The 26400-nt window shown below is 40.8% G+C and overlaps 3 protein-coding genes across 7 annotated transcripts; 1 reads left to right on the top strand and 2 right to left on the bottom strand.

The window, feature by feature from the left end:
- Window positions 1-1961: 1961 nt before the first annotated feature.
- Window positions 1962-9747, bottom strand: DTX3L (deltex E3 ubiquitin ligase 3L). The gene is made up of 5 exons (XM_033064566.2): window positions 9432-9747; window positions 8529-8983; window positions 5110-6645; window positions 4219-4436; window positions 1962-2951 (listed from the first exon to the last, which is right to left on the bottom strand). Exons 1-5 carry the CDS (start codon window positions 9745-9747, stop codon window positions 2882-2884), a joined length of 2595 nt encoding a protein of 864 aa, XP_032920457.2. The 3' UTR covers window positions 1962-2881.
- PARP9 (poly(ADP-ribose) polymerase family member 9) lies at window positions 9675-18964 on the top strand. The gene is made up of 10 exons (XM_033064567.2): window positions 9675-9760; window positions 10083-10122; window positions 10848-11680; window positions 12938-13147; window positions 13228-13440; window positions 14188-14248; window positions 14666-15040; window positions 15854-16002; window positions 16741-16906; window positions 18041-18964. The coding sequence occupies exons 1-10, from the start codon at window positions 9746-9748 to the stop codon at window positions 18376-18378; spliced, it is 2400 nt and encodes a 799-aa protein (XP_032920458.1). The 5' UTR covers window positions 9675-9745; the 3' UTR covers window positions 18379-18964.
- A 503-nt stretch (window positions 18965-19467) lies between these two features.
- Window positions 19468-26393, bottom strand: FAIM (Fas apoptotic inhibitory molecule). 5 transcript variants are annotated; one of them, XM_033064568.2, is made up of 6 exons: window positions 26331-26369; window positions 24854-24911; window positions 24083-24218; window positions 23497-23725; window positions 22036-22085; window positions 19468-20721 (listed from the first exon to the last, which is right to left on the bottom strand). In XM_033064568.2, the coding sequence occupies exons 2-6, from the start codon at window positions 24895-24897 to the stop codon at window positions 20572-20574; spliced, it is 609 nt and encodes a 202-aa protein (XP_032920459.1). In that variant the 5' UTR covers window positions 24898-24911; window positions 26331-26369; the 3' UTR covers window positions 19468-20571. The 5 variants fall into 5 exon arrangements, with proteins under 5 accessions (XP_032920459.1, XP_032920460.1, XP_032920461.1 ...); XM_033064569.2 differs by lacking the exon at window positions 26331-26369 and adding an exon at window positions 26195-26318; XM_033064570.2 differs by lacking the exon at window positions 24854-24911 and having other exon boundaries at window positions 26331-26393.
- Window positions 26394-26400: the final 7 nt, after the last annotated feature.

The following is a 26400-nucleotide window of genomic DNA, read 5'->3' on the forward strand; positions in this document are numbered from 1 at the left end:
CGCCGGTTCTCTCTCCGCTTTCCGCCGCTTTCGCTTTCGTTTCCCGGCGGCGAAACCCGGGGAGCCTGGCGCTCCGCCCCGAGCGGGAACTGGCCGCCTCCTCCGGGCCCATGGGGACGGCCGGGGACAGGACGGGCTCTCACCGCCCCGGAGCGCGCCCGGGCTGCGCGGTGCCCCGCGCCTCCACAGAGCGTACACGAACCAAGGGCCACAGTCTTTTCAGTCTCTGAACTTAAAATGGTTAACCACTGGCTAACAGTCGCTCTCTCTGCCTTACCCTTTCAAATGAAGGCACGATGCAAAGTAAAATTACCATTTCCTCATTCTTTATCAGAGATGCTTCTACAACAGTGGAAGGCTGCAATGGAGTTTATTTCAGACCAACTTGTCAGCTAGCTGAGAAGTTTTCAACTGAGTGCTCAGGACTTTCCCTTGCAAAAGTTAGTTTTCTCTGCTGTGTATTTTACCCTTGTGGCCACTAAAATAGCAGATAAATGAAGTTTTCCTCCCTAACTTCACTGAGCATTCACTGAAGAAATGGATAAATAACCAAATGTCATTGAAAATTATAAGCATCCAGCTAAGCCTACGTATCATCAGACATTCTGCTGAGGGACCCACAAGGATGTCTTTTTGTTTCTTGGAGGGCAACTGATTTATCTGTTATTTCCTAATGCACTGTCCTCCGCACAATTAGCCCAGGTACATGCTCTCCTTCCTTGCTGTAACCCTGAAAAAATTCCTAACCGTGATTGTAAATTGAGTACTTTTAATCCTAACCTGTACAACTATGATTAGAAAATAAAGGTCTGTAGAGGTGGTCGAAGGATAAAGGCTTCAGGAGCTTTCTATGACAGTCACCAGGACTCTGTTGCACAATTCAGCCTGCAAACTTTAGCACAAATGGGACAAAATGGGAACTGGTGAGTTACCCAATAGGGGTCTGACATCAGTGAACTGGCTTACCGGGACAGAAAGTGAAAGGAGAGACCAAAAGTAGCTGAGATTTGATCCTCACATCTGTCTTGGTCTGGGATAGACTTAATTTTCTTCTTAAGAGCTGGTATGGGGCCATGTAATGGATTTAGTATGAGAACAATGCTGACAACACACTGACAGTTTAGTTGCTGCTAAGGAGTGTTTACCCCAGGGACTTTCCAGTTTCCCGTGTTCTGCAAGCAAGCAGATGCTCAGGAAGCTGGGAAGGAGCATGGCCAGCACAGATAATCCAAAGTGGCCAAAGGGATATTCCACACCACAGAGCATCATGCTCAGTACAGAAACTGGAGGCAGTCAGCTGAGGGGGATGATTGTCACTCACTAACAGGCTGGGCATCGGTCAGCAGTGGGTGATAACCACACTATGCATCTCTTGTTTCTCGTGGGTTTCACTCTCCCATCTCTCTTTCTCACTACAACTACTAGTAATAGTGTATTTAATTTTGTTTTAATTAATAAACTGTTCTTATTTCAATGCACAAGGCTTACTTTTTCAGTTCTCTGCCTGCCAGGGTTGGGGGGGAGCGAGTGGCTGTGTGGTGCGCAGCTGCTGGCTGGGGTTGAAGCACAAGGACAGCTTGTATCCATGTGCAGAAAAGCTCAGTCACTTCAAAACAACCGGAGTGGAAAAGGGAGGGGGGACATGGAATACTGTAAAATATTGAAACAGATACAGTGACACAAAACCAAGGCTGGAAAGACATCCCAACCCACACAGAAACCAAAGAGCACCCACTACTACTAAACCCGAAAGTCAAGGTGGCAAAGTTGTACAACCTATTCACAATGTGGGAATCCTAAATTTAAAAAAATAATAATACATTTTTAAGAATGGTATGGAGTACAAACTGCCCCACAACATGGTGCTGCAGGGAAGCTCCTAAATTAAAAAAATATATACAGTTATATCTATGGCAAAAAGGAGGAAAAACCTGTACCAAAGAGTGCAGAAACACAAGTGGTATTTTTATATTTGTTTTATTAGTTGTACTCAACAGACTTAGAGAAATTATTCAACTCACTAAAAATAATGTCTCTGTGTGTGACATACCACCACACAGGTAATCAGCAGACTATTCAGGCACTGCAGAGTAGTTCTAAGATACAATTTAAACCTGTATTGGATACAATTGAAAGAATACAGTTTTATAGTTGAAAAACTGATTGAAAAGTCGTATTTAAGTTTAAGCACAACGGCAAGCACAGAACCAGGAGCCCATTATCAGATATGGTCACAGACACTGTTACTTCCTGTCTGGTCCAACACAGCTCTCAGCATTCAGCACTTCTGCAGAGCTAAGAACACAGAAGCATCCATGTACCAACTTGCACATGATCCATGGCTAATTTCATGTGCAAAACCAAATCACCCAGGCCATTTCTACCATGAAAAGAAGCAAAACTCCATAGCCCTATCACAGCTAACACTGTCATGGCTGCATAAACATTTTCCATTAGATGGGTTACATGATTCTAGCCATGCTGACAGACATCATAACGCCAAGCTAAGAGAAGTGTTTAATCTAATAAAAGCCAGCAGTGGATCTAAGGGTTTTGGAAATCAGACTGGAGAGCTGGAGGAAAGTGCAGATCAGATTTGCCAGTACAGCAAGATCTAAAAAGTGCAAACAGTACTGGTACTATACTCAGAAGAACCAAATTCTGTAAAGGCTACATACATAGGGAAATAAATGATTTGTGAAAATAACATATATTGTTTGATGACAAATGATCACTTTTCTTAGCTAACTATGAAATACAAATTATTTAAACAAATCATTTAAATCACTTAAACAAAGTAACTTCCCTCAGAGCTTGGACAGTACATTAACTGCTGTATGTTCAGTCATTACACTTAAGAGTTGAGAGTTGATAGACTTCCTTATTCAATTCCTTTTGCTTTCAATTCTGAGCGAACACGCTGCAGATAAGAAGGATCCGGGTAACCAAAACTAGAAGAAGAGAAAAATTGTTTGGGTTATTTCTGGATGAAGCACTTGACAATTCTACAGAACTATCCCATCAAAAACCTTTTAGAAATCTCTTTACAAATTTTATGCAGTTCTTGCCCTATAGAGAAAACAGACCCATATTACCAGTCACAGAAGTGATACAGACAACATAAAGCTACAAACTTAAGGAGCTACTACATTTTGTTGTCCAAAATTAAAAACTTGATTTTCAAAGGTGCCTGGGTTCTCACTTCAAAATGATAGGGTGTTTGGGTATACATCTTTTTAAAAAGAAACTCAGACCTGAAGCATACCCAAGTGAGCATTCAAATTTGAAACATAATGCCACCTCTGGACTTGAAGTAGTGCAACACCAGAACTGCGTATGAAGCAAGTGATAAACAAGAGAGAGAATTTACAGAGCGGAGGAAAAAGTAAAACTGATGAATTTTGCTCTTTTAATGATCCTAGCCCAGCCAGGAGGATCTGGACACAAGCCTTTAGAGCTTGCAGGACACCACCCACCCCTTAGAGGCTGCAACAAGCTTGGAAGGACTGGTCCAAAACTCCCTGTGGTCTCCGCTGCAAGCAGCTCACACTCAGTACTGGTGATTGCTCCTTACATTGAAGTGCAGCAAGTCCTCAAGAAATAGTGGATAGGGCTGTCATCTACTCAGAAAGTCCTCTGACAGCTTGAACAGCCAAAATGGGGTAGCCTTTTTTAAAGATGGGGCTGGCACTGCGTCCTGACCCAGTGCTCTGACCTGTTAAGTGCTGCACAACTCATGGTTCCTAGCATCTAAAAGGGCATCACCATACCTGTACTACAATCTCACTTCCTGCTATTAGCTCTGTTAAGCAGAATTTCAAATCATGTTTTACAAAGTCTGAGTGCCATCTTTACCAGGATTATAATGGACGAGCACCTCCTGGTGCAGACCAGCAGATACCAGGAGAGGCACAGATCAGGAGTCCAGCCTTAGGTGTCATCAAGAGCTTGTTGTCCTGTATGTTCTAATCAGAACAGTTATTAACTGAGTGCCTTACAAACTCACTGGTGAATGAGTACCCTGAGAGACAACAGAACAATAAACTCATCCTTGTTCCAACTGTCCAAACAGGGGAAGGTGATTAATGTCTGGATCCATAGGACATTCCAGAATCACTGTCAGTGACAAAATCTGAAAGCTCTAAATGTGGAATATATTCAAGGCAGCCTTCCTCACATATCTGAGTAACAACAGTATTGCATAAGGAAACTACTTACTGGTCAGGTCCTCCGTCTATGGAAGTTTTGTGGTGAATATCATTCCATGTGATAACACTTTGTTTGCCAGTGGTACGTGACTGCCCCACCGTGAAAATCAATTTTTGGTTAAAGGCCCTTCTGAGGAGCTGCAGAATTTCTCGTCCCTCCTCATTGTCAGGTAAATATGCTGTTCGTAAAGCTGGCATATACTGCTGCCCTGGGTTTGGATGGCTTTTCTGTTTTGTAGAAAAACAAAACAAAATCACATTGTATATCATAAATCATTCAGAAGGACAGAGCATGACTGATAACTGATTCTGAGATTTTTTTCTCTTTAGATACTTTCTTTCATACAAATTTCATTCACACTTCCTTGTCATCACTCATGCATCCACTGTTATTTTCAAATTTGTTTTTCCCTTTTTTCTCTTCCAAATGCACAGTGCTGCACCTGTGACTTTTTAATTTACTCCATTCTCAGTCCTAGTCACAAATCCAAGCACAGAACATTAGGAGATTTCTCACCTGGAAAGCTCTCACCAAGCCAACCCACTCTTTTTGTCCACTGGTATCCACAGCAAAGACAACACCCCAGAAATGCTCATTATACTTGTAAAACTTTGCTTTATCACTGCATAGATTTCAGTTCAGTTATTCCTAATGTGCAAATTAAAGACAGGTACCTGTGCCCTGGCATATAAAATGGAGGCTGACCATCTGACCATTTCATTTTTACTGCATACACTTAATTGCACACAAAAATATTGAATTAAACATTTGCAGATTAGTACAAAACAAAGAAATATCTTGCCTGAACATGCATTAAAAATGGGAAAATAGTTCATTTTATATTCAATACTGGTTTTGTTGTGGGAAAAATATCTTTAAGAAACATTTAAGTATACTTACAGTTTGAATACCACCTTTCATAGAATATTCAATTTGAATAGTGCCACAACGGGGATAACCAGGAAGAGAGGAATTGTATTTTTTAACTGACATTGTTCCATCTGGCTGGTTTCCTGTCAGGACTCCACAGATAGAATTACAAACAGGACAAGCTCGCTTGTAAGTCATGGCTTTGTCAATGCAAACTTTGCAAAATGCATGTTTGCACTTTTCTAGTGTTTCTTTATTTGTAATTCTGTCCATGCAAATCGGACACTCATCTTCTTTGTTTTCTTCTGCCTTTGCCTGAGTTTGTCCTTCAGAAGAAAGTTTATTCTTTTGCCTAACACTGGACTTCTTAGATGCTCCTGTAGTTTCTTGAGAGCTGAGATTAGAGGACAGTGGTGTACTATTTTTAGTGTGTGCTGAGTCTTCAATGTTAAGAATGCCCTTCAAGTACTCTTCAGCAGCACAAAGATCATCTGGTAAACCACTTATGATTAACTTATCTTCATTCTTCCAAAGTTTTACATTAAGATCTTCAAATTCCCTAGCATTACGTAGCGTATTTAAAATTTTCTTCTGATCTTCTGAAAGCTTCACGCTGATGATTTTTTTCCTCAACATTGCACAAGCACTCTGAAACGCATTGATGAAACTTTCAGTAGCATGTGAAGACATATCAGAAGTTTTGGGTTTAGACCTAAATATTACAACCTTCTGGCCATATGAACCCTCTTTTATTTCTACCAGTGTATCAAATTTGTGATTTATGTTTTCAATTTCTTTGCTTAGTATTTTTTCCAACAATTTAAACATAGAAGCATCAACTTCAATTCCATTCCTGTATTTGTACCTTTCAGATGATATTTTCATATTCTTTTCAGCTTGGCTGTTCTCACCTTCCTCTGCTAGGAATTTTCGGGCAGCTAAAATCTCACTCCTTGGACCACGGAGTAGCAACTGATTCCCTTCCTCTTTCGCAAGAAGATTTCTAAACCTCTCATTTAATTTCCTTATTTTCTCTTCTAATGTGTGACTGTTTGTTATGGGAACTTCTTTCTGTGTCAGATCTTTGGTAGTTTCCTGAAAAGTTTTGATAAAAAAATCACTAGCTGCTTTTAACTTTTCAGGACTTTTATCAGAAGATAGGTATATTAATGTGTTTTCCTCATCATAATCTTTAATTCTTAGACATGCTCCAAACTTTTCCCATAGTTCTTTGATTTCTTCTTTGCGAGTATGATTAAAATACTCATAGAGAGGTGTCACAACTGTAAACTCATTAATTTCTTCGGTATTCAGGCCATTTTCATCTTTCAGGCCATTCTTACATTCAGAATGTGAAAAATCATGGTTTGGGTCTTTGCCTGAAAGGATATCCTCAAAGTAGTGATAAGCTTTTTCAATATCTGTGAAATCCCCTGTCAATTTCTCAGAGCCATCCATGCCAGGGTTTCTTTCTCTCTTTAAGTTTGGACACATAATGGTAATTTTCTCCCTTTGGTCTTCAGTGAACATACTGGTATTCAAAGTAGCAGATACTGTAAGAAATATCTAAAGAAAAGACAAAAATACATCAACATTAGTTTTCTCTAAGATTCTCTGCTTGCTACTTCTGTATTTTCAGTAAGGAGAAGCTCTGTCAGACTACACAAACAAGTTTGTACACACTATTTCTTTTATGTCATGTACACTAACAGTACCAACAGGCAAGTAACACAATATGCTTCTAAGTCAGCAGCAAAAATGAACTGTTTTAATGTCACCAGCAGTGCAGGAGGAAAGAGAGTAACTCTGCTACTTAGGCTGAGACTGTGACCAGCACTCTCTGCTCCCAACCTCTGACAACAGGGTTAGCATAACTAAAGGCAAACAACCTCTGTGGCTGAGCTCATTGTGTGTTAGGTCCTTTTCCCATCGTTATCAGGACCTAAAAGTCCTGCACACCAAGCAGACAAAACAAACAGATTTTTTCATTCCCTCCCTACCATCCTCAAGGTTTCTGGGCACCAGGCTGAGTGCTGCCCTCCTCACTGGCCTTGAAGGTCTCAGGTACTGCCAACCAGGTGCTGTTGACCCCAGCACAGAGCAGGCAGATTTAATGGCACTGCCATCAAACAGTTACAAGTCCTAACTGGGAATCTGGACCACAACTGTGGCTGGCCATGGGACCCCTTGGTGGCCAGGGAGACCCCCACTGCCCTCTGCTTCCTTTGAGGACTGACTGGATGACACATATGCTTTTATGTGTTTTCAAGTCTAGATTGTGATTGTTCTATCAATACAGCAACCCAAGTATTAAGATTTGACATGATTTGCAGAGGGTCCAGAAACCATAAGCTACGCTGTGCTATCAAACACAGTGCTACACCAATTACAAAGCTGTCCTACACTGATTCTGCTTGTAGAAATCCTGTGGTATTCTGATCATTAATTCTATGCTACAGTAATGATAAAACCCTTTTTAAAAGGCAGAAAGCTTTAATTGTAACTACATCTTAGTGCCATTGTTATTCTGCCAAGGATGCCCCTCAGAGCCAGTTTACACAGATACAACATGTTTTAACACAACCCATAAGCTATATTTCATTGTTCTTATTAATATTAGGCTTTTTACTTTTCCCTTATCATCTTTCTTCAAAACTTTCCCAAAAGTCATGCTTTAATAACTCCAAGAGTTAGGGCACAAAACAAGATCCTGAAAAACAACAAACATGTTCGCTTATCTACTTTACACAGACAGAAGGATAGGGAAATTTGCAGTATAGATGCCAGGTAAACATTACATTAGTACATACTATACCTCAAAAGCTACATCTATGTTACCCCAAAAAACCGACATCTGAGCCAGATATCAGTGTTTTGGAAAAGCCACATCCACACCATGTAGCCCTGTCCCATGTTCCTAAACACAGCTGATCTTTTCTGTGTAACTTTTAGTTCAAAGTGTCTGAAATCATGTTTGCAGTGCTACATCACATCACATCACATCACATCACATCACATCACATCACATCACATCACAGCAGACTTTTTTAAGGCTGAAGTAAGGGATGGACATGGTTAGGGTTGCCTCAAGGTGCAAACCATGTTGAAAGAGTGTCAGAAGCCTGTGTAGGTGGAAAGGACCCAAATCTCATATAATTCTTCTACCTTTTGAGAGCAGCCCTTGATGCATACTACCCCCTGAAACCTGTCAGAGTGCTGCTTTGGGGAATAGTGGATGGCATGTGCCAGAGTCAAGCTGGAAAACACACTGCCTGTAAACATGTACAGTTTGACTCTTAGTCCTGCACTCAAATGCCACTCCTTACCCCCATTTTATTGACTAAGATCACATAACTGACTTTTTTTTGGCACGAAATATTGAAGTGCAACATGAAGGACTCATGGAACTACAAGCAGGGCTGGCTGTGACATTGCTCTTCCAGATGTACCTTTTTGGTAAGGTCTTCCTTTGCTGTGGCCCCACGGCCACTGCTGTCCTGCTGTTCCTGCTGGGGCAGGGCAGGGCTGGCAGAGAGGTCGCTGTAGCTGGCAGAGACGTCGCTGTACCTGGGGGAGAGGTCGCTGTAGCTGGCAGAGACATCGCTGTAGCTGGCAGAGATGTCATTGCAGGTGGCAGAGATGTCGCTGCTGCTGGCAGAGACATTGCTGCTGCTGGCAGAGATGTCATTGTAGGTGGCAGAGACATTGCTGCTGCTGGCAGAGATGTCATTGTAGGTGGCAGAGATGTTGCTGTAGGTGGCAGAGACATTGCTGCTGCTGGCAGAGGCCTGTGCTGTCACCTGGTTCTTGCCCAGGTCCCCTTCTCCCGTCAGGATGACTATCTCCACGCATTCTGCACCCAGCTCCAAGGTGTGTTTCGGGCGGGATTCCACGCTCTTCCTGTCTGTGGTAATTCCAGAACGACAGAATCACAGAACTGTTATGGCTGGAAGGAATCTCAGGAGATCATCCCCCCCAATCCCAGTGCCATGCAGGATCACCTGGAATGTCTCCAGAGACAGAGACTCCATGACCTGCCTGGGCAGCCTGTTCCACTGCTCTGCCACCCTCGATCTAAAGAAATTCTTCCTCGCGTTAACGTGAAACTTCGTGTGTTTCAGTTTATGCCCTCTGCTCTTTGTCCTGTCGCTGGCTATCACCGAAAAGTTTGGCACGCTTTTGAGGTATTTATACAGGCTAATGAGATCCCCTCTGGATTTGGACAAAGGCACCTAAGGTCGATAAAGTTTCCTGAACGCGCGATCGCTGCTGGCGGCCCCAGCGGTGCCGGGGCGGCCATTTGCAGTCCCCGCACAGCCCCCCCGGCCCGGCCCGGCCCGGCCCGGCCGTACCTCGCTCCTCGGAGAACTGCACCCAGAAGGTGCCGAGCCTGGGGCCGAAGCGCACGGTGCACTCGCCGCCCCCCGACCTCCTTGCCGACTGGAAGTACGCCTGGAGCTTGAGGATCGCCTTCTCCTCGGCGGCGGGCGCAGGGCTGAGCTGCACCAGCAGCGGTGCTGCCGCCATGACCGCGCTCCGCCGCTCGCTTTCGCTTTCGCCGCCGCTCCGCCGCCCGCTTTCGCTTTCGTTTCCCGCTCCGCCCGCGGCCCCGCGCCCCGCGCCCCGCGGCAGCTCCGAGCGCTGAGGATCCGCCCCGGGCCGGCTCATGGGGGTCGTGCAGGTTAGCGGAGCGGGGCCGGGGGCGCGGCGGGGCTCGGGGTGCAGCGGGAGCTCCCGGCGGGGCTGAGGGGAACCAAACGGAGCAAGAGAGTCCCGTGCTCCGGCCTGGAGTGACTCTGCCCGGCCTCTCGCCGCAGCCAGGGGAAGCTGTGCGTAACTTCACCCGCAGAGCTCCGAGCAGCGTTTTAAAAACCAGAAAACTTCGGGCAGATGTTTGAAAAGTTGGTGCTGCCCGCTTGATTTGCAACAGGATTTCTCCACGAACTTTGTTGCTTGTAACATTTACTTTCTCTTTTTTCTTTTCTCTCTTTTTATTACGATAGAGTTTAGTTTCAAGTTTCTTCGAAGGGAAGCCCGCTGTAGGTAAGGCTCTCATTTATCTTAGCCGTCTGCGAAATGTGTACTTGTATGTAAATTGAAAACTGCCAGCAAACTGGAAAACAAAAGTCAAAAGAAACCTGAAATGCATAATTAATGTTAATAGACACGGTTATGAATCAACATTATTATGAATTACTTCAAGGGACTTGCTTGCATTTCTCTTTTAAAAGCAAGAGCTCAGAAGTGTTTTGATGAGTCGGCATGTATACTTTTATAAGTGCAAAACGCCAGACTTTTTACAGGCGGGTAGCATAGCCTAGAGGAAAGTTCGACTAAACTCACAGAAACTGATTTAACAAGTAACGGAGCTGCTGCACTGTAGTGCTGCTGACATCTGCCAGGAGAGGGCTGTATAGCCGTAGTAATCATGTAAAAACGGTTCCTTAAAAAAAGTGGTTCAAAAAGCCTTTCTGAGCTCATGCAGAGTTACATACAAAGAAGGAGCTTGCTTGTGGGCTTTAAATGCAGACCAGGTAAAAAGTCACAGAATTAAAACTCAGTATAAGATCTCTGTGGCACAGTTAAATGAACCTTCTTCAGTTTTCTAAACCTCTGAAAAGGGGAGAGAAAAGATTAGAGTGTATTAAAAAATATTGTTTAGCAATGACAGTAGGATAAAATTGAGAGCTATAAATCACACTTCTAGATAAAAAAATAAATGTTTTGGTAGTAATAACTTCTATTTCACTTTACATTCTGTATCCTAGGGCCAAGCATGGTAATGGATGAGGTCACTTTGATGATCCCCATCAGTAAAGATGCCTATGAAGCTCTTAAGAGAAGAGACAGCTGTCTAAATGATCTCCTTTTCAAAAAGTTTGCTTGTACATTGGCGTTCAGAAAAGCAACAAAAAGCACTGCTGAAGTATACTGGAAAAAAGTAAGGTCGGGCATTGACATTTGTGTTTATAAGGATGATCTCACAAGACACAAGGTCGATGCTGTGGTGAATGCAGCCAATGAGTATCTTAGCCATGGAGGTGGTCTTGCTCTTGCCCTTGTAAATGCTGGAGGGCCAGAAATAAAAGAGCAAAGCAGGCTTTTTATTCAAAGGAATGGAAAAATCAAAGTTGGCAATATAGTAGTGACAGGTGGAGGGAAGCTTCCTTGTAAGGAAATTATTCATGCAGTTGGTCCAGTGTGGAATCCTTTTGAAAAGGACAGATGTTGTTACCTGCTTCGGGAAGCTATTTTGAATATTCTGCGATATGTTAGTGCTCCAGAAAAAGATTTAAAGTCTGTGGCTATCCCAGCAGTGAGTTCAGGTATCTATGGCTTCCCAGTTGACTTGTGTTCTCAAGTGATTGTAATGGCTGTAAAGGAATTTGTTGAGTCAAGTCCACCAAGCTGTCTCAAGGAAATCCGCCTGGTGAACATTGAAGAATCTACAGTTGCAGAAATAAAGAAGGCCTGTGAAAAGTTTCTGAGTGATACCAGTTCACCTGACATGGTGTCAGCTTCAACAAACCAGTTTCCAACTTACCTCATATGTGGAAGCATTCGCTTGCGCATCATAAGACAATACCCTGAAAATCTGAAGGTAAGTCTGCCCTGTAATTTCTGGAATATGGTGTTGCTTCCGAGTCTTTGCAGCATTTGGAGCCCAGGAGTTCGGAACACGTTTTGTACCAGTCCACTAAATGGTTTTCTTCTCAGTTTGATGAGAATTTATACATGGTAATTAAATCATAGTAGCAAGGAGGTGGTTTTTGGCCAAATGGGTATTGAATTTTAGAATGTTTTCATTTTCATTTTTGTGTACATGCTGTTATAATAGGAAGCAGCTAAAGATTGAACGATTTAATAATTCATCTCTGTGTTAAACTTTATCTTCTTGTTATGTAGGACTTCACACTTTATCCTGCACTCCATAGAAGTATTCTCTTATTTTCTGCCTTGCTTTTTTTTCCCTATAATTTATGTTCTCATAAGTCCATTACTAGAATTATTCAGCAAACATTGAAACAGCAGAAGATAACTTACACAGATGTGCACCTTGCCTTTAAATAGGGCATTACTTAAATTGATTAACTTTTTAGCTAGAAAATCTGGTGCAAAATATATAACCTCAGTCATAGGAATTCAACAGAGCTCTTAGACTGCAAGGTACATCACAGGAATGGCATTTACTTTTAGCAAATACTGTCTTAAAGAAAGTTAGTTTTTTTGGTGTAAGAACAAAGGATTGCAAAATTGACCTTGCAGGGAATTTTATTAACCAATTCTACAGCACTGAATGATGCACATGCCCTCAGTACCGTGAGGAAAACATGTTCTTGTGTCTTTAGATAATATTCAACAATTACGGTTAGAACAATTACTGCTGTTATCAGCATTCTATAAACAAGTTTTTTGTGTTTTCCATATTTGAAATACAGGGCACCTACTGTAGGAATCTGCTTTTTCCACTGGGTATTGAAAACAAACATAGCTTTGCAGTTCCCTTGTGTGTACTGACACCACTAGTTTGGTGATGTGTCCTTGCTACCCTAAGGCTGGGATGACAGCCATATCCATAGCTCTCTCCTGCTGATAGTGAGAGTAATAATTCTGTTCAATACACTCTTGATGACTGGAACAGCTTTGTGCATGTTGTTGGTTTCTGAACTGCCACTGCAAGGTGCATACTTTGATGTATTCCAATGCTGTAGTAGTAAGTAGTAGGAAAATTCAAGCAGCTGATCTGTGGCAGTGAGGCTGTTGTACAGGAATTGTGCTTAGAAAGAATTCTCTATAATAGCAAAGTTTGCAAATAGTCAGTTTGAAGTACATGGAATTTTGCACTCTTTCCTTGCAGAATACTGCCATTGTTAACCCCCTGAATGCAAAGGGTGAGCCTTCCTCTCAATTTTCAAGACAACTGCTGGAAGAAGAGAACAAATTTCAGTGTCGTCTTAAATATTCAACACGTTTTAATGACCCCATGGTAATCAAAAGGCATGAGGTGCCCCCTACCTTTGTAATGCACGTGGCATTGAAATACGAACATCCGGTGTTACAGTGTGAGGTGACCATTGCTTACTTTGGATTTTAATGGATTTCCATGTTGGGTGATGTGAGGACTGAAAAGTTTTGTTTTTCCTGCAGGAACTGAAGGAGGCAGTGATAAGATGTCTGGGCTATATTTGGGATCGGTCATCTCCCTCAATTTCTTTTCCAGTAAATTGGTCACCAGTGCTGCCTGTTGACATAGTGGCAGAGACCATGACTGAAGCAGTTTTAAATTTTGCTAGGGAACATCCTACAGAGAAGAAAGAAGTGCAGTTCGTCATTTGCCCAGATGACATTAATGCCTATGAGGTAACAGATTTGCTGTTAACTACTCATAAGGAAAACACAAAGCTGTAAAAATATTTCCATAGGTGACTAAAAGTTAAGATAGTCTATTCTGTACTAACAAAAGCTGTGAGCAGCAGGTCCCTTTATGAAACTATTACTGTCATTAACAGATACTCAATCTTTGCAAATACTTTTTTTCACTAAACTGGAAGTCTTCAGCCTGTAGTGTGATAAAAAGGGGAGAGAACTTCAAAATTCTCATGTCTGTCAGTGAATGTATAAGAAATAGTCTACTCAACTCATAAAGGAACAAATGTTTCTCCTCAGTCAGTTTTGATTTTTTGTATGGAGCTCCTAAGGCAAAACACTATCAGCAGATTATATGAGCTAACATAATAGAAGGATTTCAAGTAGACAGGCAGGAGAATAGTCTGGATTTTAAAACTGAGTAAGGATGCATCAGCGTTAAACTGCAAGTAATGAACATCTTTATCTTATGTGATTGCATGAGATAATGCCACAAGCACAAGGAGTTGGTGAAGTTGCCACTCAATGTGTAAGGTGTGTTACCTTAGGAGATGCAGAAGAACAGGAATGTGTTTGATATTTTCAGGAATAACATTTTGGGAAAAGCTAACTAATGCCAGTGTTAACAAATCCAGAATTGGGGGTGGGGGTGTAAACTGCTTGTCAAACAGAGTTTTGAAAAGATTAATTTCATATTTGTTTAAGAGATTGCAAACTGCTCCTAAACTTTTATCTTTCAAGGCTGTCCTGAGAAAATTTCATTCAGCAAAATACAAACTGGACAACAGAAGTGATCCTTTGAGTAAGTAATGAACAGAAGGGGCATTTCCAGTAAATGAGTACTCCCAATCAGAGAATCTGTAATCACATTCCTTTAAAATAGGGAATTTAGTATTTACATATGTGTCTTGGGGAGAGGAGGAAGCAAAAACTCATAAGCATTTTGTATTTTTACATTTATAGGAGTGGAACTGTGCAGTCCCTTTTAAGACTTAAAACCCATTGTCATTGCCTAATTTGTTGGAAGTCTCTGAAAGGCAGATAAATTCTCTGTATGTGTGTGTGTATCCTGGAAACCTCCTTGTAGCTAATCTCTTTTTTGAGCATACCTTGTGTTTCTTGCACTGTACAGCTGGGATTACAAGTAGGAATTTGTATCAGCCTTTGAAAGCTCCTCACTCTTTCAATGCACTTGTATTAAAAAAAATATCTTTTTCAGATACAGAGTCAGGCAGTCAGATTGCAAAACCGACTGCAAGCAGTGAACCTGTGATTGAACTTAAAGGGAACACACCCACAGCACTGGAAGCAGCAGAACTGTGGCTCCAAAATGTAATACAAATTCAGGAAGGTCGCCATGCTCGTATTGAAAACAACTACATTTTTTGCCTTGGTAAAGAGGAGTTTGCAGAACTCTCTCTCAAGCAGCCTTCTGGTGTATGTGTGTCAGAAGAAGTGAGAGATGGACAAGCCAGTCTGATATTTCAAGGCCCTCCTGATGTTTTGATTGATGTGGTGCTCGCAACTGAAAAATTACTGCTTCGTATGCAGGAGAAGACTATCATTGAACAAAAGAAACTGCTCTGCTCAATGTGTATGTAAAAATAGTGCCTAAACACTAATTAAGTAAGTAAGTGCCTACACAAGGTCAAGTATAAAGCAACATGTATTGCTGAGAGTGGACAGACATCCATTCAGTTCACAGAATACTGAATATTGCTTTAATTACTGATATCTCTGTACTTTTATCATGTGAGCCCCTGGAAGATCATTTGTTAGCTGTGGTCACTCACTTGGCAGTATTCCATAAACTGTTTATACAGGGAGTGGCCATGATGCATATCCAGCTGTAGTGGAGCTCCCTCCAGGATGCCTTCACTTTGAAGCCTGGCCACTGGAGATTTACAAAATTTGCACTTAATTAACACACGCCTTTGCTGAGCTCTGGATGGCTACAGCTGGACCACTGTTGCAGGGCTCAGCAGTGGACTTGTTCTGCAGAGTCCTTGGCTGTCATGAACAATTGATACAACTAGTAGCATTACAGGAAGCCACTGAGTGATCAATTTTAATTCATGTTTGGATAGTCATTCAATATAGACACCTTTATATGAAAGCTCAGCTGTAGAGAGTTGGGATGGAGAACATAAATTGCTTTTCTTTGGTTTCCTCTCTCCCTGGTTTCTTTATAATATATGCAAAAAAATAGAATACATTTATATACATTTATATATATATATATATATACACTAGTCCCTCTCAATATTAGCCTCTGTCATTATTTCAGAGACTATGTAACATTCTTTGTTCTTAACTAAACCACCAACTAAAGTAGTGGATCTGCCTCCCTTACCTTTGCTTCAGACATTATGATATATAAAAATTCTACTCCCTTATTCATATCCAGGCCAACCAGTAGCAGACCAGCTTTCAGCAGGAGGCTTCCACATGACAAGAACTGCTGACTACATCCACATTTCACAAGTAGAATGTCACCTCCAGGAGTTTAAAGACAGACAGAAAGAGTTTGAAAAAGCTGGACTTCGTGTTCTTCGGGTAAAGAGGATATTCATGGAAAATATGAATCTCAGCTCACATATTTGAACTAACATATTTAATGTTAAAAAATAACATAAGTAAGCTTTAAAAATTCAGATTAACTATTTCAATGCATTGCTTTTAACAATTACGATCAAATCAACCTCATCCTTAAAATAGATCCAGTCTTTAATCCTAATGAAAAATATTTTAAAAGTAACTCAAATAATCACTCAAAAAGGGATTAAATTCTGAGAAGTCTTTTTAATTGTACTGTATGTTCTCCCTTGTACTTCATGCTTCAAATGCCTCTTCATATGACTAGAGAAATACAAGATTGGTAGGGTAAATTAAGTACAATATTCCAGGACACTAATTCAGTGTCTATTTTCTTTTTGTGAGTTTAACACCAAAAATTGCCACCTGAATTTGCCAGAGTCCTGATCTGATTATGTGTTAAAGCTGGAATCATACTTGGGTATCACTGCTTTACTGAAGAGGAAGTGGGCTCAATCTCTTCAGTACAACTCAAGTACTGGAAGTCAATCCCAGTGATTTCAATGGGAAGCATGGGATAGTGGTGCGGTTCTTTTCTTGGATCAGTTGCACACTTCAGATACTCTGTCCACTATGTGGTCAATACATAAAGGCTAATGCAAAGGTTCTTGCATTGAAGAACATAGCCTGAATAAAAGCACTTATGGATTTCATAATTGGTCTCCATCTGCTTATGCTATACTGTTATTTATGTTACAGATTGAAAAGATACATAATAAATTTCTATCTGCTGTGTTCCAACAAAACCAAAAAGAAGAAGATGGTAGCTCCAAATCAACTCACAGGTTGTACCAGGATGTTCCTGCTGAGTTCTGTTGCTCAGTTTGCCAAGTTGGATTTCACAGGATGTATTCTCCATCAAAAGGTAATAACTTGCTTTGGCATCTTTTATCAAAATAAACAATGACTATTAAACTCAGGTTCAAATTAGAAAAAATGTTATTCCTAAACAAGAACTCTTTCTTGTATTTAGATTTATATGAACAAACTTTATTATATACACTAAGGTTTCCCTTCCTGATACTGTAGAGCCAGCAAGGCTCTAGGAAGATAAGCCTGAATTCAAGCCAAGCCCAAATACTGGACAGAATTACTAGTATACACTTAATTCCATGTCCAGATTTTGTTGCATCACTGTAAAGGAAGTCAGTGTCCTTCTGTAGCTGCTGCAAACATACATTCAGCAGTTTGGTGCTCTAAAGCATGTTCAAGGGCATCCCAGAACACTGAGGCTGGAAGGGGCTTCTGAGGCCTCTGCTCAGATCAGGTGTGGTTAGAGACAGCAGAAAATCTCATTGCTTGGGCTGCCATTCAGCATAAAGTACACTTGGAGGAAAGTTGTGAATCCATTAAATATTGTAGTCCACAGTGTAGTAGACAGATGCTTCATCCTGCAGTAAGTGAAGTGTGTGATACTTTTCATGTCAGCTGCAGAATAGGATTTCAGGCAATAAACTGTTCAAAAAGTGGAGCTTAGCCTTTCTTTGTCTGTGCAATGTACATGACACATTTCCACCTTTAAAAGCAATAAAATGATGGTCTAATTTTTTTGCAGTTTTCCAGCTGATACTGTAACAGCACTTCATGTGACATTTTTCATATAAATCTCAAAGCTTTGTTTTGTAGTTTGCATTATTGAGATCTTGCTGCCTTTGTTTATCAGAGTCCCTCATACATGATGATTAAAGTGTGAATAATTTACTTTATATAAATTCTTTAGACCTCGATGATTCAATCTGATTAACAGATAAATCTGAACAGCTAGCACTGGAGCAACAGTTAATTGGAATGACCATCAGCTCAGCTGTCATTGCTCGTGGTTTCAGTGGGATGGCAGTGCAAGCATCACTCCATGCAAATGAACTTCCAGAAGGATAGCACACACTGAGCATCACATCATTGTAACCCTGAATCAAACAGCAGTCTCTTGGAATTAACACCCTGAAAGAACCAATTGCTAAATGCTCTGTCTTCTGAAAATTTTTCTTTTTCTTTCCAGAACAAAAATACGGAGCTGGCATCTACTTTACAAAGAACCTGAGGAACCTGACCAAGGGTAAAGCTGCACGGGAAATGGGTTCTAAAATGTATGTGTTTGAGGCTGCTGTAGTAACTGGCTCCTACACTACAGGCAGCCCATCTTGTATTATGCCACCAGTAAGGGACAGGAATGCCTTTACATTGTATGACAGTTTAGTAGATAATAAGTTCAATCCTGAGATCTTTGTCATTTTCAATGGTTTTGCAGCCCTTCCACTGTATTTGCTGACTTGTTCCCCAGTGACTGAGAGGTATGTAGCTCCTGGAGGAAACAAGCAGGATCCTCACTGGGAATAAAGCAGAACTGTAGCTATAGTGAAGACCCTCTGAGAGCAAAGTCTAGTGCTTAGATTTAAGAGGATGCTCTGCTTAGTAGTGTGCTATGGTCAGGGTGCTTCCTGAAAAGCACTCTGAAATACTAATGAACATAAGAGTAAGTTAATAACTGACGGAGATAAGGACAAAATTACCTTTGAATGGAGGCAGAAGGGAAAGCATCCCAAAATAAAATGTAACATTTAACATTAACATTTAACATACCTGCTCATTTACTTTATTCCTTAAAGTGATCTCAGCTTGTGACTATATGCTTGATGTTTGTGTAGGCTGTCATTCTTCCACGGTATTTACTTAATCTGAGATAGTGCAGATGTCAGGGAAACACAAATCTTGGTTGTGCCTTTTGAGTCTTAAGTTTTCTTTTGACTTGAGATAGGAGAATGTAGTACATGAGAGCTGTTTTCTGTTTAGAGACATGCTATTAAATACAGTTTTGACAAACCCAAGACAATACTTCATTATTTCTTACAGTGGTTGCTGTAGTTTTATTAGTTACTTCAAGCATTGTAGATACACATATTCAAAATAAAAAGTATGAATGTCACTATCTGTTAACTTGTATTTTTCTATAATCTTAAGAATGTGATTTGTACTGTACATGGGCTTCAGATTTCTCAGCAATATTCAATCTCTTTGAAAGGCTACAAAATAGTAGAGAACTGGCTCAAGCTACAGCTTGAAATTATTTTTCAATTAATCTACCTTTAATTACCTTAATCTTTTAAAGATTACATTGTCAGCCTTGTAGCCAGGTATCCCCACATTGTTTCTCCAGTGACCTGAAGCAAATACACAGAAAAGCCTGAGAGTTGTTACAGTAATTCCAGTGTAAAAGGGGATTCAGTCCAGCACCTGGGTACATGGAAACTTCCTCTAGTACAGCCTGCTGATGGGGAGCAGTATGATCTCTAAAACACAGATGAAATTATCATTTATTAAAACTTTTCAAAATAATTTGTTAATGGATTCCCAGGATGCTTGTACTGCACCTGCAACTCCTGAGCTAGCAGATGTAGTGTTAGGAACCACTCACAAGTCCAAAAGAAATTAAGTTATAAAAGTTTATTTCTGAGGTTACAAGTGGAAATTTTCTTTAACCATTACAAAAGAAACTTTTAGATTAATATATTCATATTTTGACTCTTAAAAATTATTTTTAAGATTTTAAGATTGCTCTTGCCAAGGGTAGTTTTGTAGTGTAAGTCTCTATTACAAGAGCTTGTTCTCAAGAAATCCAAAGATTGCTCTTAGAAATTATGCTGCAATTCTGAAAACAGAATTAGTCTATTCCTATCTTAACTGTTCTGTTAAAGTAATAAATTGTTTTACATTACTTTCCCCTTTTCCCTCATATTTCTTGATTCACACATTACTGCCATGAAAACACATAGTGGTAGATCTAAGATTTGTTAGCACTGAACAAAAGTAAATTCTTATGTCAGCATGCTTCAAGAGATGTTATTTTTAAAGGGGTTTCATGGCAGGAATTTCTTTTCCTTCTGTTTTCTTTTTAGAAAAAACTAAGTAAAGAGTTTCTGAACTACAGCATCTGTTTTCAGAACACCTAAAGAAATATTATTTTTGGCACAATGTAACATCTTGCTCCTAGTGGGAGTAAAGAACAGCTTTCACAACTCAGTATTAATTTAATACTGTAACACAAATATTGGTAACTATATATTCCATTATTAACTTTGTCACTCCCCTTAACTGCATGTGAAAAGGTCTCTAGCCAGTTTAATAGAAAAAATAATTATAGAGAAAGCTTTTAACATCTTACTCCTGTGTCCAGTACAGGCTTTCTCCTCCCTTCATATACAGCTGCAGGTAAGAATTCAGTGTTACTGAATATTTATCTTTCATTTTATTACAGCATGATTTTTCCTGATGTATAATTTCTATTTCACCAGTGTTCTCCACACGTAGTGATATGCTATATATTCTAGATATATATATATATTTAAAAAACTGGTAATGTAAGAGGTTGTACCTAATTATTTTCATCTGGTCCTCAAAAAGAATAATTTCATGTACAGAAACTAGAAAATAACCCAGCACAAACTAGATGTACCAAGTAGTACATATTAAAATAATTACCACAGTAATTGAAAATTCCTGATCTTAGTCCTACCATAATCAGTTAACCAGAGGCTATTCCACAGCCTCTGGGATTTCTGTGTTGTCCACAATCAGGGTATGAATAATTCCTTCCTTTCGTTTCCCACTACTGACAGCCTTAATGCAACAGCTGTGATCAGCAACAGTGAAGTGAGTTTCAGTCCCATCTTCCACAAATTCACCCTGGGAGAAAGGAGATTAAAAAAATAAAACAGACAGGTGATATTTTAATAAATGAAAAGCTCGAGTGCATCAATGTCAAGATCACTTGCAGTTCCCACAGTTAGAGCAGCTTTAGGTACCTGTGACAAATAGTGCCTGAAAGCTGAACAAAGCTGCTGAATCTCAGGCAGGGCTCTGTCAAGGTGCCCAGTTAAAGATTTGTTGCCATTAGATGACGATGAAAATTTCACACAATCAGAAATGGTAAAGTTGAAGTTTGTGAATCAATATTACTGATTCACACCAGTAAACAAAACCAGAAAATGGAGCATCCTGTCGAATTGTGCCCCACAGCCAGCAGGTTCCACACAATGCTATGCCCAAGTGGCAGTGAAAGGTGAAGTATTTAGGATGCCTTCTACAGCAGATCCCTGAATCCAGTACAACAATTGTGTATCTTGGATACACATCTCCTGCTGCAGTTCTGTAATTTCCTGTTACAGATTCTGCCAGCATGGCTGTGTTTATGTCATGACTGCAAGGACAGCTCTGAGTGCTTTCAGTACGTTATAGAAAACACTGAGCCATCAGAAGTCCTGATTTACTGAGAGAGGAGGTTTCTTCCACTGATTACTAAGCACACATTTGGTGAATCTTTTCATCCTGCTCTCAGGTATAGCAGAACTGTTGATTTTACAATTTGTACTCATCCAGGGGCTTCCTTGTGGCAGCAGTAACAACTTTGAGACTCCCCTGGTGAAAGCACATCCTTCAAGGATGGGGAAGCCTACCTGGGGTGCATGTTGAGAACCATCAGAAAGACACCAAACAGATTAAACCACCTAGCTGTCAGCCTGCTCTAAAAATTAATGCAGATGTGATCAAGATAAAAGATTTCCAATGAGGCTTTTAAGCCCCAAGTATTAGGAACATCTCTAGATGGAAAAAAGCATGAGTCAGACTATATGTCTTCAACTTTCAGTGACAAGCAGATTTGGATGCAATGGCTCTACAGTCTGCATCAAACTCAAATACTTCCCAATTCCCAGAAAGTTTTCTGCCTAAAAGTCCTGCACAACTGAATCACATTTCTTTTGTTTGTCTAAAAAGGATAAAGAAAAGCATCATTTATCCTTTAAAAAGCAGATGTTTGGCATCTGAACTGAACTACTGCCCATTATAAAATTCAGTTAAGGTCATTTGGAGCAGACCAGGAGCGTCCTGGCTGCCTTGGCCTCTGTAAAGTGAGATAATGTGCCCCTCTGGGGCTTAATTCTGCCATGCTTTGGTTACATATCCATAGCCTGGGAAGAGCCTTTGGAAAGGATCACATACCGCCGTTTCCATTTTTTCACCGTTGCACCACACATCCATAGTGTCCTTTTCTGTGAAGGAAAAGGAAAACAAGGTAGAACAAGGCGGGTTTTTTTCCCTACAAACAAGGATCTAAGGTTTTAAAAAATTGTTACTTTCCATTCCCAAAAGAAGTTCCTAAGTAGCCATAGTACCTGAGCTACAGGGTTTGTTCTCACATTGGAGACAGAGGAGCTCTGTCATCAACTTTGCTTTGAAGATACATTTTTACCCCTCCCTAGTGCTGGCTATTAACAGTGTTGTTCTGAATAGTGCCAGAGATACTCTGACAGTCTTACACTGAAAAAATTAAAAGACAGAAAAGTGAAGCAATTTCTGCTAATTATTTGAGTGCTCTTTATTCAGTCAAGCTCTAACTCTTTTTCCAGGTCAATATAATTCAAAAGCAGCATTATTTAACATTCATCAAACTGTTTGTATTCTTAACATCTGGAAAGCACAAAGTACCACTTTAAATATCAAACTTAGATTTCTTTTTGCATTTGAAAGAGAATATTCTTTTACTTATCCCAGCACATCCTCCTTAAATTACTTTGCTCTAGAATTCCCTTTACTGACACTGTGATTCACACATCATCAGCAGAGTGCTGAACCCTTGCTTGCCTTTCCAGTAAGCATAGGGAGATTAAAATTCTGTGAAGAGACTTATCTGTTTCTGGCACTAAAACTGTCTTTCTTCATTGCTCCCCTTCATCTTAGGGCAGTTCATTCTGTCCTGAGGTTTAAGAAGAAATCATAGTTTGAGATCTGTTGTCTCCAGCTCTAACCATACAGCAGTGCCCAAGAGGAAGTTTTCCCAGTAGATGCCATGGACAAATTCCTCAAGGGATCCCTTCCTCCCACCTGCTTGTAATGTAACTGGGAAAGAGAGGGCAGAAGAGAAGCAATGTATTGCCTTGCTATTAAGAAAGTGAAAGAACATCACTGGAAGGTTTTAGTTTAAGTTTGTAGATAAGAAGCGATGCAGAAGAAAGGATGCTCATCAATGTATCAGAAATGTGGAATAACATTGTTGCACTTCAGATAAAGACTTCTTGACCATGGCTGATGATTTTTTAAAGGAAAACCTGGTTACTGGCTGAACAAACTTAGACACACATGAGGTTTGATGACAAAGCAGGTAAAACTTCTGTAACAGGCTTCATCTGGAGAACTGCCTTGCTAGGGCAGCAGTAATGCCTCCCAACTTTTTTTTTTTTCCCCCAAAATCTAGATCATGCTGCTATAGGCTCAAATGTGTATTAACAAGACCATTATTTTTCAGACTGTCTTTGGCATCTCATTCCAAACTTCCACATCCCCCAGGACTTTATACTGCATCAGAGCTACCCACTGAACTGTGCTTTCTCCTAATTACCAGTTTTTAAATGCACACAAGTTTATTCAAAGGCGGCAACGTGTAGTCACTCAATGTTTACTTACCTAGAACAATTCTATAGTCTGTACCTCCCAAGTTCAATATCCAAGTATTGGTTGTTTTTAACCTATTCTCTATATATTGCTTGAGACTCTTTCCATTGATCTCCAAAGTATATTCATATGCAAAACCACTGACTGCATCAATGTTAATAGCAGCTTTTGTTTTAGTAGCTCCAACAGTGAATGTTTCTTTACCCACTAATTTAAACATCCAGTCTCTTCTTATTTCTTCCTGTAGAAAAAAACAAAGACAGTGGGTATTAATTGAAAAACCTGAGTGCATGTTTTAATATTAAAAAATTGAACTGCAACTCAGGAGATAGCTCAGAACTGAGCTATTCTTTAGGAATGAATGCATACACAGTGCTTTGTATGCAGTGCCTCTGCCCAAGGACAGCAAAGCACTTCATGAATACTCACACCTTAATTGGAACTGAAAAAGAGAATGATGCAGTTTATTAAATTAGGTAGTAAACTGAATATACCTCACTCGCATTTATTAGTCTGTTGTTTGTTGTGATGTGTGTTGCATGGAAGTGCACTTATATAATCTGTATCACAGTGAATTTTGAGCACATAGCAATTTCACCTTTCCATCAACATAGACAACACGCTTTCCTGAAGTGGTCCCATGTTCAAATTCAATCTTATGAACACCATCACTTAAAGCTACTTCCCAAACAGCCACCAAATCTGTCATCTTCTCTAAGTGGCTGTACCGAGACCTAAGGAGAAACCAACAAAGCAAATTAATTGTCATTGAAAGTTCAAGTCCCGATGTCTGCAGTTCAAAGCTTTACTACTTCTGGACAAGTCACTTTTTGCACATAAAAAAATGAGACTTGAAAGAATAAGCTTCCAGAACTGCTTATATTTTCAAGTTTTGCAGACATTCAAATATGACAAAACATCACAAAATACAAACAGTTAAACAGACTCACTTTGCCAAAAAATACAGACACAGCAGCTACCCATCTAACCTGTAAAACTCCCATTTCAGGTGACAGTAGGTAACAAAATTATATTTATTTTAAGATACTCCTAGACAGTTCTGCTATTTCTTAGTTAGCATTAAAATACATTATTAGATTGGTCTCAGAGAAAATGTTTCAGCTTTTTAGACTTGAAAAAACAGTATGACCATTTTAGCTATTTGCTGTGTTAACAGATTTGTCTGTAATCTCATAAACACTGCCTACATCATTTGGATATGCAACTCTGCACACACAGACACAGGGGACGGGATCTGGCAAGATATCCTTTTATTTAAGTAGTTTTTAAAGTTTAGATACAGTCATAAGTGACCACTGGAACTGTTGATCTTTCCAAATCTGCTCATACCACAGTTCTGATTTTTTACCTTACTTCATCGTCACAGACAGTAATCTCCTCACCGGATGCCATAGAAGCCAAAACAGCTTTTAATCCAATTAGCAGCAAGAAAAAATAGAAAAGCAGAATAGTAGCAGAGAAGTGCTGAGGTCTAAACTTTCGTCATATTCTCCAGCTAAGATAAAGGACATTTTTAAAAGCATCATTAACTAACATGCAGTGCTGACGTATATATGATGAAATAAAAACACTTAAAATACAACCTTTTTTCTCTAAGAAAGGCAAGTGTATTTTTAAAGTATTATATTTTATAGAATCGAGTAAGTGCAGTTAGGACAAACTTTACTAGCTGCTCATAACTTTGTCAGTTACTGGACAGAAAAATGATTTGTGAGACAAAGCTTAGAAATGATCAACTTGACCAAAGCAGGAACCCAATCCAGAGCTGCCCATCTCAGTCCCAGACCGTAATGAATTTGGAACTGGGAAATAGCACTGGTAGTAATTTCACATCCTCCCTTTTCTAAACCACTGTAGCAGCTTTCAACAAACACATTAGTAAATTTGACCTGGCAATTCAGTCACAAAATGTATGTGAGCCACAAGGAACTAATGTCTTAAGAGGATTGCAGACCTTAGTGGTTTACAATAATGTATTATTTGCACTCATTAATTTCATCATCATCTCCCTTGTCTGTGCTTATCAATAAACAAACAGATAATAAAATAAGACGTGCTAATAAATGCCGAGGAGATTGCTTTGGCCGTTCCTGAAGTTTCTGGTTCCTGCCAAGGCGGGCACACGGTGGGAGCCGGGCAGGGAATGCTTCCCTCCTGCGCTGCAAGGAGCAGCCTGGGCACAGCCCCGCGTGTCCCCAGCCCCGTGTCCCCGACAGGCACAGCCCCGTGTCCCCGGGCAGGCAGCAGATGCCAGCAGAGGAGTCGGGGACAGCTCCCAGCCTTCATCACCCCGCGCAGGCCGCAATCCGCGGCGTGGATTTGGGCATCATTTGGGATCAGTGCTGAAAGGGCCAGGAAGCATCCCGGAACACACACAGATTATTGTATTTTTTGCCCCCTCAGATCATGATAATGAAGCAATACGCATTTATTTTACACCAAACCCGAACACGGGTTTGCTGCAGGCCAGCCGCTCCCCCGCATCCCAAGGGAAAGCCGTGCGCTGCTCCAGGAGCCTCCGGCCCCGCTGCTGCGAGCCAGGGACACGCAGCAGCGCTGCACCCACCAGCCCGGCAGCACAAGGCCATATTTACTCCTTTACAGCAGGGCCCGTTCTAAAACCAGGCTGGGATTACGGCTCCCAGACCATCCACCTAATCCCGGCAGCGCTCATCGCGGGGCGGCGTACCGGGAAGCGCGTGAACTCCGAGGACCTCCGCAGATCTGCTCCCACCGAGCTTTTTTCCCCCGCTTTCCCCCTGTTTTTATTTTTTGTTTTCGTTAGCCCCGCGCCCGCCGCTCTCCCGCCGCGCCGCCGCTCCTACCTCCGCCCGGTCTCCTCCCCTCGCCTCCCGCGCCGCAAGATGGCGGCGCCCGCGCAGCGCCGCCCCGCGC

The sequence above is a fragment of the Catharus ustulatus genome, chromosome 7 (genome assembly GCF_009819885.2).
Source record: "Catharus ustulatus isolate bCatUst1 chromosome 7, bCatUst1.pri.v2, whole genome shotgun sequence".
NCBI classification, from domain to species: domain Eukaryota; kingdom Metazoa; phylum Chordata; class Aves; order Passeriformes; family Turdidae; genus Catharus; species Catharus ustulatus.

Bases quoted from the DNA above. Each gene is read 5' to 3' on its own strand.
- DTX3L (XM_033064566.2), bottom strand. From the start codon at position 9,747: ATGAGCCGGCCCGGGGCGGATCCTCAGCGCTCGGAGCTGCCGCGGGGC. The intron at 8,984-9,431 runs GTACGGCCGGGC...GAATTACCACAG, and splicing joins GCAGTTCTCCGAGGAGCGAG to ACAGGAAGAGCGTGGAATCC. The intron at 4,437-5,109 runs GTAAGTATACTT...TCTACAAAACAG, and splicing joins TGAAAGGTGGTATTCAAACT to AAAAGCCATCCAAACCCAGG.
- PARP9 (XM_033064567.2), top strand. The intron at 14,249-14,665 runs GTAAGTAATGAA...TATCTTTTTCAG, and splicing joins CAACAGAAGTGATCCTTTGA to ATACAGAGTCAGGCAGTCAG. The intron at 15,041-15,853 runs GTATGTAAAAAT...ATTCATATCCAG, and splicing joins GAAACTGCTCTGCTCAATGT to GCCAACCAGTAGCAGACCAG.
- FAIM (XM_033064568.2), bottom strand. From the start codon at position 24,897: ATGGCATCCGGTGAGGAGATTACTGTCTGTGACGATGAAGTAAG. The intron at 24,219-24,853 runs GTAAAAAATCAG...GTTTCTCCTTAG, and splicing joins GTCTGTGACGATGAAGTAAG to GTCTCGGTACAGCCACTTAG. The intron at 22,086-23,496 runs GTAAGTAAACAT...TTTCCTTCACAG, and splicing joins AGACTATAGAATTGTTCTAG to AAAAGGACACTATGGATGTG.